The 16,284-nt window shown below is 35.0% G+C and overlaps 1 protein-coding gene across 1 annotated transcript in view; it reads right to left on the reverse strand.

The window, feature by feature from the left end:
• The window catches only part of GPR158 (G protein-coupled receptor 158), a 408,845-nt gene that overhangs the window by 186,379 nt on the left and 206,182 nt on the right, over positions 1-16,284 (reverse strand). Inside the window, exon 4 of the mRNA XM_077896758.1 lies at positions 1,918-2,114. Within this exon, the coding sequence (XP_077752884.1) occupies positions 1,918-2,114 (197 nt within the window). The remainder of the gene's footprint in view (positions 1-1,917; positions 2,115-16,284) is intronic.

Here is a 16,284-nt window from a genome sequence, read left to right on the forward strand (position 1 = left end):
TTCTGTTTTATGCAAAGGACTGCTGCAAGAATATGTAAAAAGCAGAGCCCATGTCTATATGCTATAAACATGCAATCTCTACAATGAAAATGGTTTACTGCTTTTACAATTAATCATTCTTTTTGGTAACTGAAATCAGAAAAGTTTACCAAATGTTTCCTTTAATATACTAGATCCACATTCACTGACTTTCTTAACCTGTATTATTTTCTAAAAATAATCCCCCCTATATTATATCACATTCTGTGAAAACTGATTCTTCAAAAGGTGATCATCTTAAAACCAGATAATGTCTAATTTATCTATTCCAACTAGTTTGTTTCTATAGAAATGTCAGTAAATGATATGTAAAGATACCAATTCTCATGCTAACCCTATAAAATAGCATTTCATATAAAGGTCCAGAGAAATTTGAAAAGTTAATAACTTTGGACAGGTAAATAACATTAACATAGATTAAGACATTGGTCTAGCAAGAGCTATTTCAGTTTTTTCTTATCATCCAATGTAATAGTCTACCCATCATATATCATAACTATATTTAGCACAGCAATCATTAATGTTTATCATCAATTAAAATTCATACAGAACTATCTCTTATCCCCTTTGTGAATGAATGACATTATATAGAGATTTCAGACCAATTTATTAAATAGACCTTTCAATTCTACCTGCTGTGCCAGTGACAGGTTATTAAAAAGACTAATTTTATCTTGGTAACAGAAGTTAGATATTTCTCAACTCTACTTTCCTACTACTTTATTATATATACAACTTAACACATATTTTGTTTCAAAGAAAGACATGTATTGGTTAAATGAAGAGCAATTTGCCTGTTTGCAGTTTCTTGCTGACTTAAAGCTTGATTTTAATTTGTGTTGTATGCTTCTGTTAATGAAATCTGTCTATTCAAAATAACTATTAAGGTCTATAACATAATGGATACATTCTCCTAGAATTGCAATAGAGGGTTTTTTTTTTTAATGTTAACTTCAGGCATTGTACTAGATGCCATTCAGAGAGTTGTTTTATTTTTTTGATTTCTAATGGGAACACTTTATGCTTCCAATGAGCTCTGTTACCAAAATCAATCTACAACTTTGCTAACATAAAGGGGCCATTTGAATTCAGAAAAGGTGGAAACTTAAGGCTTTGTGTTTTTTCCCCCAATGGCACAAATACATTTCTGAAAGCAACAGAACCAAAAATTCTGACAACACTGGCTACATATAATTAATTGAATGACCAACTGAAGACAACTCCTCCAGAAAGCTTTGCCCTGAAAATTTTAGTGTTTCATCCACTCCTGACTGAGAAGCATACAAATGTTTATATTACTCTTTGACTTCTCAGAACGGAACCAAAGGACAGGCTTTCCCAAAAGCCATATAAGCTCTGTGTAGGATCGCTATTATCCTGGGATACTAATGCAAGACCAAATATAAGTTTATGAATAAATTTATTCTTCAAAGTATAATGTGTTCAAAAATAGTCAAGTCCATTTGTCAACTTCAAATATGGCTAAGAGAAATAAAAATTAAATATAACCAATATAAAAAAGCTTTCTAGATATGAAAAAAACCTAACAATGCATTGGGTACCAGCAGAATAAGTTCTTCTAGAAGAAGCCAAAGAGATGTAAAAGAGAGTCCTTTAAGGCAATAAAGTACTCAAACTCCATGCTAAATGGGGGAAACATTTTATAGAAGAAAATGTTATAAGATTCCATATTTCTAATCCCTATTTCTCCTGGGAAGCTAAAGAATATAATGTTCATACTCTAGGCTGATTATATTATAGGAAGACTTCTGCTAAACAGAGAGGCAACTGGGACTTGGAAAAACTCTATTTGTTTGAAAAAAGAAGAGGTCACTTCATAATAAAAAGGAAGGTCATAACCAGGGTACCTGGGTTTACCTTTGCTTTGCGAAAGTGGTAGACCACCAGCATGCTAACGAAGTCAAGCAGCATACACAGGGCTTGGAAGGAGATGATAGCAAGTCGCAAATACTTATCCTCCTGGACAAAGCAGGGGCTGTCATCAGCACAGTAGGGGCAGCCCTCCCTGCAGGGTAGGCAGACATGGACTTCTTCTGACACATCTTTTGCACTTCCTGAAATTTCCAAATAAAACCAGTGTCATTGCACCTCTGAGATAGGTGAGATCAAGTACACAAAACACATCCTCACCTCTTCATTACTTATCCCTTTTATTAAAGACCTTTTATCAACCTTCTTGCTAGGGTAGAGAGCTACTTTGCTTTTAGACTCAAACAAAATTCCTTTTGCCTTTTTGATTAAAAAAATGTCATTCAGAGTAATAAAAAATAGCAAAAAAAGAAATAAAACTCCTTAAAGATATAGAATACTTTTCCAATTCTGTCACCTCATTATCTACCAATTACCAAATGATACTTTCTTTGCCATAAATCATATTCCATAAATATGTGTTAAAGAATTAGCCAGAAAGAAGGTAAGAAAGTTATCTCTTTTCTGTACCAAGTAATACTCAACACTTTTGGAATGTCTTGACCTAGATGGCACAGAATCCAAAATGAGGCTTTGATTGCTCCTTAATTCAGCAGGGATCTCATCTACTAAGTTCATTAGGTCTAAATTGGATAAAATGGTACTTAGCCGACAGTTGTTCAGTGTGCAATTGCCTAATGATGGTGCATCCTTTGCCCAGAGTATAATCCATACTTACAGGCTATCATGTAATTTCCCACTTTGCCTACTCAGAGGACATTTCCTCACCATTAACTACCCACTGCTATTGATCCTCCCTTTACTTTTAGATTCTTCTCTCTCAGCTATCAAACTTAACTTAAATCTGAAGCCCAATAGACAAATATTTTCATTTATTGCTGAGTCGAGTCTAACACTGGCAAATATCCAATTAATGACATATACTTTAAAAAAACTATTTCCAACTCTGAACTCAATATGAAAGACATTAGTGAATGTATATCCAATTTTGTATATAATAAAACCACCCAGTTTAGTATATAACTCAAACCACCCTGTTCAATATGTAACATAACCTTGATTGACTGACAAATCTGGGAAAGAGGTTGTTCTGGTTAATAGCATTTTAATAATACAAAGTTTAACAGAAAGTTTTTATTACTTTTAACTCTTGTTGGAGGTTCAAAATCTTTCTAAAATGTATTTCTCTGCTTTCTCTCCTTAATAAATACAATAGCAAAAACATAATGGAGTATTTCTTTGATGATTCAGGATACAATGTTGTTTAAGAGTAATTATTCTGTTATACAGTGAAAAGTATATGAATTTTAGTATCCAGCAGATATTGTTTCCATTCCTAGATATAGCTCAGTGATATGAGGCAGCTCATTTGATCACCTTGGGTCTTAGTTTACTTACATATGAAATTTAAATTGTAGATATTAACCAAGTTAACATGTATAAGTCAAAGCGCCTGGTTTTCCCTCCTTCAAATATTGAGGATGCAAAGAGAAAGCTGAAATCCATTGGTGCCTTAAAGAAAGGTATTACTGTTCAAAATCAATAAGTTGGGAGAAATAGGTGAGGTAAGGAGGAAGTGAGTGAGAATGATAAGCTTCATTTTAGAGAAGCTAACTTTGAAGTCCAACTCCTTGTCCAGCAGTAATATACATTAAAAAATGGGCAATAATACAAGACTGGGGCATGGGAGAAGGATCAGAGAAAGAACCTACAGAAAGCTTGGGGAGTAGATAAGGCAACGATTAGGGAATGCAAAGAGTAAGAAGTACATAAGGCAATGATTAGGGAATGCAAAGAGTAAGAAGCTAGACAGGTTGAAATTTTTGCAATGTCATAAAAGAAAACAGATTTATTGGACATGCAGAAATGTGATAAAAGGTGATGACTGAGGAAAAGCTAGGAGGTATAATTATTGTTTTATCTTTCACTGACCTTTTAGATAGTAGTTTTCAAGGAGTGATAGAGATTGAAACTTGTTTGTCAGGGCTTAAGGAATAAATAGGTGACAAAGTAGAGTATTATCTCAAAAAACATTCCATTGAATGAAAAAAGCCAGACAATCTCATGGTTAATAGGAATAATGATGAAGTAAAAAAATTACTTTGTGTTTTGTATTCTACTACAGGTAAGATATAAGCATTGCTGCAGTCAGCAAAAGGAAGTATTAGAAATTAAGGAAGGATATGGGAAGACTGGTAAGTAAAGGATGGCAGAAGTAAGGATTGGAAATAATTAAAAGCTCAGTTGGAGAAATTAACTCTAAGAATAATTGATGCCTCTTCTCACACTGGAAAGAAGTAGAGCTAGATTAAAGATTTTTTTACATGGATGGAACTAGAGGATATTATGCTAAGTGAAATAAATCAATCAGATAAGGATAATTAACATGTGATTTCACTCATATGTGAAATTTATATTTGTGAAGCAAAAGTATCTATGGAAAGTCTTTTTTGTGTGAAATAGTCCTTTTTTAACCCAATCTTTGCTTTTTTGCTTCAGCTAAATATGCAGATATTTTCTCATAAGAAGCTCTTTAAGAAGCTCCTAGCTGCCTATGAGCCAGGCAGTACATACTATTTACTTTCAATTCAATTAAACTTAAAACTTCATTCATATCTAATGGTATAATTCTCCCAGATGGTATGAGCTATTTAGTACTCTGAATCACTCAAGCCTGAAAAATACAATTGACCCTGAACAACATCGGTTTGAACCACATGGTCCACTTATACATAGATTTTTTTCCAATAAATATATTGGGAAATTTTTGGATAATTTTGACAATTTGAGACAACTCAGATAAACTATGTAGCCTAGAAATATTGAAAAAATAAAGAAAAAGTTGCATATGTAATAAAAGCATAAAATATATGTACATATCAGTCTATTTTAACATTTATAATAATAAAACATATACAAATATATTATAAGAACTTAACATTTATCAAAATGTGTGCACACTTACAGATTACATATGGCACCATTCCACAGCTGAGAGAAATGTAAGCAAATGTAAAGATACAGTATTAAATCATAACTGCATAAAGTTAAATGCAGTAATACTGAACTATTGTAATAATTTTGTAGTCACCTTCTGTTGCTATTGTGGGAGCTTGAGCATTACCAGTATCTGCCTAAAATCCTATCTGATACTAATCATCTCTGCCTGAGCATTTTGTCTCTCCAGTAAATTTTGTATTGCATAAAAAGCAATCTTTCAGGATTCTCATGTATTTTTTATTGTGTTTACTGCAATACTGTAAACCTTGAACAACACCATGAGACCCACACAAAGTACCGCTTCTAGTGATGCTAGAAGTACTTCCAAGAGTGAAATCATGACATTACAAGATAATGGTGAACTGCTTCATAGTTACCATAGATTGAGATCTGCAGCTAGGTGCCTGCCATTTTAAGATAAAAGAAACCAGTATAAGGACTAGTGTTTAGGAAAAAAAAAAAAAGGAAATTTGTGAAGATGTTACTGTAACTATGCCAACAGGCACAAAAACCTTGCACTTTTTATGAAATACCTTTTTATCTCATATTGAAAATGCAGCTGTGGGATCTGGATGCTATAAGAAAAGCATACTTCTGGACTCTAATACGATTTTGAAAAAAATGAAGTCACTATAAGAAAAACTTAAAGCAAAAGGAAGGTAAAGGTCTAACGCTGGAGAATTTAATGCCAGCAAAGGATGGTTTGATAATTTTAGAAACAGGTTTGGCTTTAAAAAAATGTCAAGATAATAGGAGAAGCAGCGTTTGCCAATAAGAATCAGCAGATGAGTTCTCAGACACCTTTAAGAAAATCATTGAGGAGAAAGGATATCTCCCTTTTAATGCAGAAGAAAATGTGCTCTTCTGGGGGGTGGGGGTATTGCCACAAAGAACATTTATTAATAAGGAAGAGAAGTGAGTCCAGGATTTAAGGCAGAAAAGGATAGGCTAATTCTGCTGTTTTGTGTGAATGCAGTCAAGTTTATGATCAGGACTTATCTATACAGCTGCTTGTAGGGAAGAGATAAACACCAGCTGACAGTCTTTTGGTTGTACAACAAGAAGGTGTGGACCACAAGAACCCTTTTTCTAGATTGGTTCCACTGATGCTGTGTTTCTGAAGTCAAGAAGTACTTTTACAGTGAGGCACTGCCTTTTAAATTTCTTTTGTTATTGGACAATGCCCCTGGCCACCCAGAACTCCATGAGTTCAACCCTGAAGGCATGAAGAGGATCTACCTGCCCCCAAACACAACTTCTCTAATTCAGCCTCTAGATCAGGATGTCATAATGACCTTTAAGGCTCATTATATGTTACTCTATGGAAGTGACTGTCAAGGCTATGAAAGAGAATAGAGAGAACATCATAAAAGCCTAGAAGGATTACACCATTGAGGATGCCATCATTGTTACAGAAAAGGCCATAAAAGTCATTAAGGCCAAAACTAAATTCTTGCTGGAAAAACTGACAAATATGCATAACTTCATAGGATTTACAACAGAGCCATGGCAAAAAAAGGTCGGGGGTAAAAGGTGATATGGATCTTGGAGAAATTTAAGAGTTAATAGATACCATAGCAGAGGAATTAATAGAAGACCACTTGTTGGAGATGAGTGCTTCCAAACCAGTGCCAGACGATGAGGAAGAAGAGGTAGAAGTAGTAGTATCAGAAAACAAATTTACATTAGACAATCTGGCGGAAGGGTTCTGATTATTCAAGACTGCTTTTAACTTCTTTTACAGCATGGGCCATTTCAAGATACAGGCACTATAACTAAAGAAAAATTGGTATAAGGATTGGTACCATAAAGAAACATTTTCAGAGAAATGAAAACAAAAATATATTTCCATAAAGTTACAGCAAGTGTGCCTGCTTCTCCTGCCTGCTCTTCTACCTCTAACACCCCTAAGACACAAGACCTCTTCCTCCACCTCCTCCTTCATAGCCTATTCAACACAGCCTATTTAACATCCAGTGTGAAGACTTTTATGATGATCTATCTACTTTCACTTAATGAATAATAAATAATAATCACGCCATACAGTTAATAAGCTTATTTGTTGTGCATATATGAGTCTTCATGTGAAAATCTAACAGCTTTTAAGCAATAACTGTATGAGACATTTGTATAATCATCATCATCCTCACTTAAATATTCATTGTGTAGAACATCGTGTGCAAGACTTGTATGCTAATAGATAATCTATCCTTCCAAAGATATGTGTTAGTTTTCTCACTGTTTTATAACTTCGCTTTCAAAGAATTATATTACCATATACTATGTCTCTCTCTTTCTCTCATAATTGGGGAGAAACTATGTATTGGCCAATCATCACAGGCTAAGTGTTTTTCTAAAAATGTAACAGTGTTTCCAATATTATTTTAAGAATATGACTATAATACTGTATGCTGCTTTTTACTTAACAATTTATTTATTTATTTTAGAAAGAGAGCACAAGTGGGAGGAGCAGAGAGAGAGAGAGAGAGAGAAAGAATCTCCATCATACTCTGCCCTGAACATGGAGCCTGACACCAGGCTTGATCCCACATCCCTGAGATTACAACCAGAGTCAGATGTCTAACTGACTGCACCACTCAGGCACCTCTCTATGCCACAAGAATTTTATAATGGTTCGTTCATTAGCATATTGAATAGGCTAGCATGAAGCAACTATTGATTACACCAGGTTACTATAAAGCAATCTTATTGCTGCTTCTTTATCAATGCATGAATTAGAATACTTGTAAATAAGTATGAATTTCTTTTCCACATTCTTTACATCTTTTATGTCTACTGTTAGTGAAACATATAACATCTACAGTATTTTGTAGCATAAAAGACAATATTGATGTAGGTAATGACAAGTGATTCATCTTGAAAACAGAGGATATAAACTTAATGGCACTGATAATTATAACAATACTGTAAATTTATTTTCTCTTCCCTATGGTTTTCTTAATAACATTTTTTTCTTCAGCTTGCTTTATTATAATAATAACTTACAGTATATAATACACATACAAAACATGTGATAATCAACTCTATACTACTGGTAGGACTTACATTCAACAGTAGGCTATTAGTAGTTAAGTTCTGGGGGAGTTGGGAGTCATATGTGGATTTTTCACTGTGCAGGGGTTTGGCACTCCAAACCCCCATGTTGTTCAAGGGTCAACTGCATTGCAGAATGCTAAGTACTTTGTATATATGAGCTTGTCAGTTTTTGTAAGATGACCATGGTAAGCAGTTGTAGTCACATTTTAACTATATTTGACAAGTCTTCCAGCTTTGTTAAATTTTCCATCATTTTTAACCAAACTTAATTTGAAAGTCTCTTTTGGGTTAGAGCCAAATCTATGGTCCACTTCTTGTAAATGTTCAAAACTTAACCTTACCCTTGATTTCTTTCATGACCAATATTTTACTTTTGTCCAATTTCCTCATCACTAATTGTTATTCTATTGCATAGTATACATTTCTGTAAGGTATTCTAAATAAGTTTTGTAATGAGGTAGGAGATAGAAAGCACTGATAAAATAATACCTCAAGCTTTACAGAATTTGACAGAAACAAACTATTATTCAATTCAGCAACTATTTTCTGAGTGTCAAATTATGTGTCAAGAACTATTTTACTGGAATAAATCAGTGAACAAAACAAAGATCTCTGTGCCTGTGGAATTTATGCTCTACTGAATAAAACAGACAACCAACCAACATAGTAGGTAAATAACCTGGATAAGGAAGAGCAACCTTAGAGGGCTTCAAAGAAAGCCCTGAGGCAAAAAAACAATAATAATAAGGGAAGAAATTCTATGGGCATTTGAAGTAAGATACTGGCAGCATGTCCCATAACTATCATAACTACTACAATATGATGTGGGTCAAGAATATGTAATACAGGGCATCAAACACCCCTCCCCAAAACTATGATAGCCTCTAGGTTCAAGTCAGTTGTTTCTGGTGCTACTCATATAGAGTACAATTTGAATGGTGTCCTCTAGATCTAAACAACATGTTTAGCCATAAGCTGGACATAAAGAGGTGAATAAGTTTGGGACCTGACAGGTTACACAAATAATTTTAATTATGCTATTAAATACTTCCCTACATATTCACAAAATAATTTACTTTGTAGAAATAGTTTATCTTTGTGTTCTTTTCCTTTGCTTTGTACTATACTATGTCTCTATCAATTTGTTAAAGATTATAGAGAATATAATTAATTACTCCCACTTGAAATTATTTTATTTAAAGAGCAGAACCCTCTCCAGTTCACTTTTTGTTAAGTAGATTGTAGCTGAATTGCAGTACAGTACACTCTAATAAAGTGTGTTGGTCAAACTACCCAAATCAGATTTTCAAGACCTGGAGGCCCAATAAACTTAAATCATCACCAAAGGAACAACCTGACTTTTACATTAGCAAAAATAAAAAATAAAAAATAAAGGAAAAACAGATCTCTTCTCAGATTTTGTGAAATTCAACAACTTAGATCAGTAGAATATTGTCATAGGCTCAATATGATATTTTGCAACATTCTAAACATTTGGTTAGGATCAGTTATTTCCTCTCTGTAAGATATATCCAATGATTAAGGGAAAAGAATAAATTCTCTTCTGCAATTAAAAATGGAGTACGTTTGTTTTGGAAGCTGGGGAAGATGGCAAAGCAGGAGGATCCTGAACTCTCCCTTTCCTACATTTACTAGATATTATCTACATCCAAGTCAATAAATTGGAGAGTGACTTGAAGACTGGCAGAACAAATTCACAAATAAATACAGAGAGAAGCTGCATCTGAAAGGTTAAGAAAGTCAGAAAGGCAGAGGGAGGCTGCCAGCAGGAGGAAAAGAGCTGCATGCATAGAGAGGGCAGAGAGACAGGCCCTTGTACCAAGGAGTTTCTGGGGAAGGTTAATCCCTGTAAACCAGCAGGACTTGCAGCCTAGAGCTTTAAAAGTCAGAGGACTCAGCAGTGAGCAAACAAGGAGGGTAAGTGATAGCTAGGTCTCTGCCCTGAAAGAGAAAACATCCTGAGCAGAAAGACAACACAGAAACAGTAGTTTACACAACAGGGTGGGGGAGAGGGGTGTTGGTGAATGGGAGACAGATTTGTCTAGAATGACTTCAGAGCACGTTGGGGGACTTCTCCAAAAATGAGGGACCTGGCAGTTGTCATTTTCCTTCCCTGCTTCCCAGCATAAACACAGAGCCACCTGTAAGAAGTGGAGTTCAAGATACTTGCTATCTCTCCTGTTAGCAGTGCACCTGAAGATTCATATACTCCAAGCCTGCTAGCTTCAACCCTGGGATCAGGGCAAATTTTGTTAGCATACACACCCCACCCAGCTGCTGGGTGCACAGCTGCCACCACATGACAAGCCTAGTCAAACCTAGTCAATGCAATGCACACTAGCCACCCTGGCCCACATCCTCCAACAGGTGTATTGTTTTAGGGGATCTAACATAAGACTAGTGGCCCAGTGCAAATTCTGCTAACACTGCTGCCCCACTCCCAAGTTCCCTGGCAGTCATGGGACAGTCATGGGGCAGTCCCACCAACCCCCCAGAGCTGGCCTGCCTGGGTCCCACTAACACCACAAAGATAAGTACAGCCCATAACAGGAAGAGTCAGTGTACATAACTGCACTGAAAGAAAAAGTGACTCAGATACAATAGCAGGTTGTAAGCAACACACATAGGATTCTCTCCTGAAGTGCCAAGTTCTGGTGAACAGCAGACACTGCACTCCAGGGCACTCCAGGACCTCTTCCTCATAAATTCACTACTTTCAAGAGCAGAAGACATAGCTGACCTTCTTAACATACAGAAACAGACACAAGAGGCAGACAAAATAAGGATACAGAAAAATTTATCCCCAGTGAAAGAAAACAAGTTCATGGCCACTGATCTAAGTGAAACAGATATAAGAAGTATATCTGATAGAGAAATTAAAGCAATGACTATAAGGATACTTACTGGACTTGAGAAAAGACTGGAATATATGAGTGAGACCCTTAAAAGAGATAAGGAATAACATAGCAGAGATAAAGGACTCAATAAATGAAATGAGAAACACACTTGATGGAATGAATATCACAATGGAAGAAGCAGGGGAATGAATTAGTGACCTAGAAATAGAGTAATGGAAAGTAATCAAGCTGAAATAGAAAAAAAAGGGATTATATAAATGGAAAATATATTCCATTAAACATAATAACATTTGTGTGATAAGAGTCACAGAATAACAGAAAGAAAAGGAGGCAGAAAATTTATTTGAAGAAATAATCGCTGAAAACTTCCCTAATCTGGGGAAGGAAACAGACATCCAGATCGAAGAGAACTGCCATAAAAATCAACAAAAGCAGACCCACACTAGGACACATTGCAATTAATTTGCAAAACATAATAAAGAAAAAAAATGTAAAAGCAGTAAGACAAAAGAGGTGGATAATTTATCAGAGAAAACCCATAAGGATAGCTGGGAATTTCTCAACAGAAAGTTGGCAAGCCAGAAGAGAGGGGCATGATCTATTCAAAGTACTCAATGAGAAAAATCTGCAGCCAAGAATATTCTATCCAGCAAGGATATCATTCAGAATAGAAAGAGAGATAAAGAGTTTCACAAACAAAAACTAAAGGAGTTAATGACCACTAAATCAGCCATGCAAGAAATATTAAAGGGGACTCTGAGTGGAAAGGAAAAACCAAAAGTGACATAATGAAGTTAGGAAACACAAAGCAGTAAAAATGAATATTTCTGTAAAGAAACCAGTCAAAGTACTCACCAAAAAAAGGATACAAAAATATAATAACACCTAAAATGTGGAAAGGAGAGAAGATAAGAATAGGCTCAAACTTAAAAGGCCATCAACTTAACATAAACTGCTATATGTAGAATATACATATAAAACTAATGGCAACCATTTATCAAAACCACTAATAAACATGCAAAGAATAAAGAGAAAGAAATAGATTTAAAACAAAGACTATAACAAGAGACAAAGGAGGACACTATATAATAATAAAGGGAACAATCTATTAAGAAGATATAACAATTGTAATTATTTATGCATCTAACATAAGAGCACCCAAATATAAAAAAACAGTTAACAAACCTAAAGAAACTAACCAATAACATTACAATGACAGTGGGGGAGTTTAACATCCCACTTACATCAATGGACAGATCACCTTAACAGAAGATCAACAAGGAAACCATGGCTTTGAATGACACACTGAACCAGATGGATTTAACAGATATATTCAGAACATTCCATTCTAATAAAGCAGAATACCACATTCTTTTCAAGTGCACATGTAACATTCTCCAGGATAGATCATATTATTAGTTCACAAAACAATCCTCAACAGGGACACCTGGGTGGCTCAGCAGTTGAGTGCCTGCCTTCAGCTCAGGGCATGATCAAGTCCCACACTGGGGTCCCTGCATGGAGCCTGCTTCTCCCTCTGCCTATGTCTTTGCATCTCTCTGTGTCTCTCAGGAATAAATAAATAAAATCTTTAAAAAAAAAATCCTCAACAAATTCAAGAAAATAGAAGTGATACCACACATCTTTTCTGGCCATAATGCTGTGAAACTAGAAATCAACCACAAGAAAAATTTGGAAAGACCACAAAAACCTGGAGATTAAATAACATGCTACTAAGCAATGAATGAGTCAACTAGAAAATAAAAGGAGAAATTTAAAAGTACATGGAAAAAAATGAAAATGAAAACACAAGTTCCAAACATATGGGATGCAACAAAAGTAGTTTTAAGAGGGTTGTTTACAGCAATACAGACCTGCCTCAAAAAGCCAGAAAAATCTCAAATAAACAACCTCATCTTACACCTAAAGGAACTAAAAAAAAATCACAAACAAAAGCTAAAATCAGAAGTATGAAAGAAAGAATAAAAACTAGAGAAGAAATAAAAACTAAAAAACCATTAGAACCAATTAATGAAGCCAGGAGCTGGTTCCTTGAAAAGACCAATAAAACTGATAAACCTCTAGCCAGACTTGCCAAGATAAAAAGAGAAAGGACTCAAAGAAATAAAATCACAAATGAGAAAGAAGAAATAATCAACACAGTAGAAATACAATTATGAGATAATATCATGAAAAATTATGTCAAAAAGTTAAACAACCTAAAAGAAATGGATAAAGTCCTAGAAACATATAAACACCAAACTTGAAACAGGAAGAAATAGAAAATTTGAACAGACCAGTAACCAGTAAGGAGATTGAATGAATTAAAAAAAAAAAAAAAACTCTCAACAAACAAAAGTCCAGGACCAGATGGCCTCCCAGGCAAATTCTACCAAATATTTAAAGAAGCATTAATACCTATTCTTCTCAAAATATTCCAAGAACAGAAAAGAAAGAAAACTTCCAAATTCATTCTATGAAACCAGCATTATCCTGATACCAAAATCAGACACTACTAATAAAGAAAACTACAGGCTGATATCTCTGATGAGCACAGATACAAAAGTCCTCATTAATATTAGCAAACCAAATTCAAAAATACATTAAAAACTTCATTTACCATGATCATGTGGGATTTATTCCTGGGTTGTAAGGGTGGTTCAATATTCACAGATCAATCAATGTGATATATTACATCAAGAAGAGAAAGGAGAAGAACCATAGAATCATTTCAGTAGATGTAGAAAAAGCATCTGACAAACAACATCCATTCATAATAAAAATCCTCAACAAAGTAGGTATAGAAGGAACATACCTCAAATTAATAAAGGCCTCAAATGAAAAACCCACAGCTAACATCATCCTTAATGCAGAAAAACTGAGAGCTTTTCCCCTAAGACAAGGAACAAGAGAGGGATGGCTACTTTCACCACTTTTATTCAACATAGTACAGGAAGTTCTAGCCACAGTAATCACACAACAAAAAGATATAAAAAGCATCCAGGGCATTTGGGTGGCTCAGTTGGTTAAGGGTCCAACTCTTTGTTTCGGCTCAGGTCATGATCTCACAGCCATGGGATCAAGCCCCACATCAGGCTCTACACTCAGCATGGAGTCTACTTGAGATTCTCATTCCCTTCCCCTCTGCTCCTCTCCCAACCTCTGTAAAATAAATAAATAAATAAAATTATTTTAAAAAAAGAAATAAAAGTCATCCAAATCAGCAAGGAAGAAATAAAATTTTCACTATTTGCAGATGACATGATGCTCTACATAGAAAACCCAAAGACTCCACCAAAAAACTGCTAAAACTGATGCACAAATTCAGCAAAGCCACAGGATACAAAATCGATGTATAGAAATCTGCTGCATTTCTATACACTAATAAAGAAGTAGGAGAAAGAAATTAAGAAAAAAAATCCCATTTACAATTGCACCAAAAATACCTAGGAATAAACCTAACTAAAGAGATGAAAGACTTGTACTCTGCAAACTATAAAACACTGATGAAAGGGCACAAAGAAATGGAAAGACATTCCATGCTCATGAATTGGAAGAACAAATATTTTTTTAAATGTCCATGCTACCCAAAGCAATTTATACAGTTGATCTAATTCCCATTTTTCACAGAGCTAGAATAAACAACCCTAAAATTTGTATGGAACCATAAAAGACCCTGAACAGCCAAAGCAATCTTGAAAAAGAAAACCAAAGCTGGAGGCATCACAATTCCAAACTTCAAGTTATATTACAAAGTTGTAGTAATCAAAACCATATAGTATCACACAAAAATAGACTCAGAGATCAATGAAACAGAATACAAAACTCAGAAATAAATCCTCAACTACATGGTCAATCTTTGACAAAGCAGAAAAATAATGCCCAATAAGAATAGATAGTCTCTTCTACAATGGTGTTAGGGAAAAAAACTGGACAGTCACATGTGAAACAGGAAACCATAAAAATCCTAGACGAGAACACAGATAGTAACCTCTTTGACATCGGCCACAGCAACTTCTTTCTAGATATGCCTCCTGTGGTAAAGGAAACAAAAGCAAAAAAAAAGCTTTTGCACAGTGTAAAAAAAAAAATCAACAAAACTAAAAGGCAACCTATAGAAAGGGAGAAGATATTTGTAAATGACGTATCCAATAAATATATGAAGAACTTAAAAAACTCAACACCCAAAAAACAAATAATCCAATTTAAAAATGGGCAGAAGAGATAATCAGACATTTTTCCAAAGAAGACATACAGATGGTCAACAGACATGAAATGATGCTCAACATCAGTAATCATCAGGGAATAGCAAATCAAAATTATAATGAGATTCACCTCACACCCGTGAGAATGGTTAACATCAAAAACACAAGAAACCACAAGTGTGGAGGATGTGGAAAAAAAGGAACACTCCTGCATTGTTGGTGGGAATGTAAACTGGCAATAGCTACTCTGGGAAACAGTATGGAGGTTCCTCAAAAAGTTAAAAATAGGGGCACCTGGGTGGCCCAGTTGATTAAACATTGGACTCTTGATTTGGGTTCAGGTCGTGATCTCAGTCTTGTGAGATTGAGTCCCATGTTGGGCTCTGCACTGGGCATGGAGTCTCCTTTTCCTCTCCCTATCACTCACCCTCCCCCTCTTAAAAAAAGGTTAAAGACAGAACTACCATATTGCAATCCAGCAATTGCACTACCAGGTATTTACCCAAAGAATATAAAAACATGAATTCAAAGGGATACGTGCACCAGCATTATTTACAATAGCTAAATTATGGAAACAGCCCAAGTGTCCATGGACTGATGAATGGATAAGGAAGACGTGAGATAATATGTATCACTCAGCCATGAAAAAGGATAAAATCTTATCATTTGCATTGACATGGATGGATCTAGAGAGTATAAGGCTAAGCGAAATAAGTCCGAGACAAATGCCGTCTGACTTCACTCATATGTGGAATTTAAGCAAAACAAAGGAAACAAAGGAAAAACAGAGAGAGACAGACAGACAGACAGACATAGACAAACCAAGAAACACTCTTAATTACAGAGAACAAACTGATGTTTACTGGAGGGGAGATGGGTGAGTGATGGGTTAAATAGGGGATTAAGTAGGGCACTTGCTGTGATGAGCACCAGGTGATGTATGGAAGTGTTGAATCACTATAGTGTATACCTGAAAGTAATATAATGCTGCATATTAACTAACCAGAATTAAAGAACTTAAAAAAGGGAATACATTCTTTTTGAAATTTATTGTATATATTAAATTTATATAATTAACAAAAATTAGCTTTTCTTCCTTCCTTCTTTCTCTAACCAGACAAGCTTATTCCTAAATGAGACTTAGATATCATTTC

The sequence above is a fragment of the Canis aureus genome, chromosome 5 (genome assembly GCF_053574225.1).
Source record: "Canis aureus isolate CA01 chromosome 5, VMU_Caureus_v.1.0, whole genome shotgun sequence".
NCBI classification, from domain to species: Eukaryota; Metazoa; Chordata; class Mammalia; order Carnivora; family Canidae; genus Canis; species Canis aureus.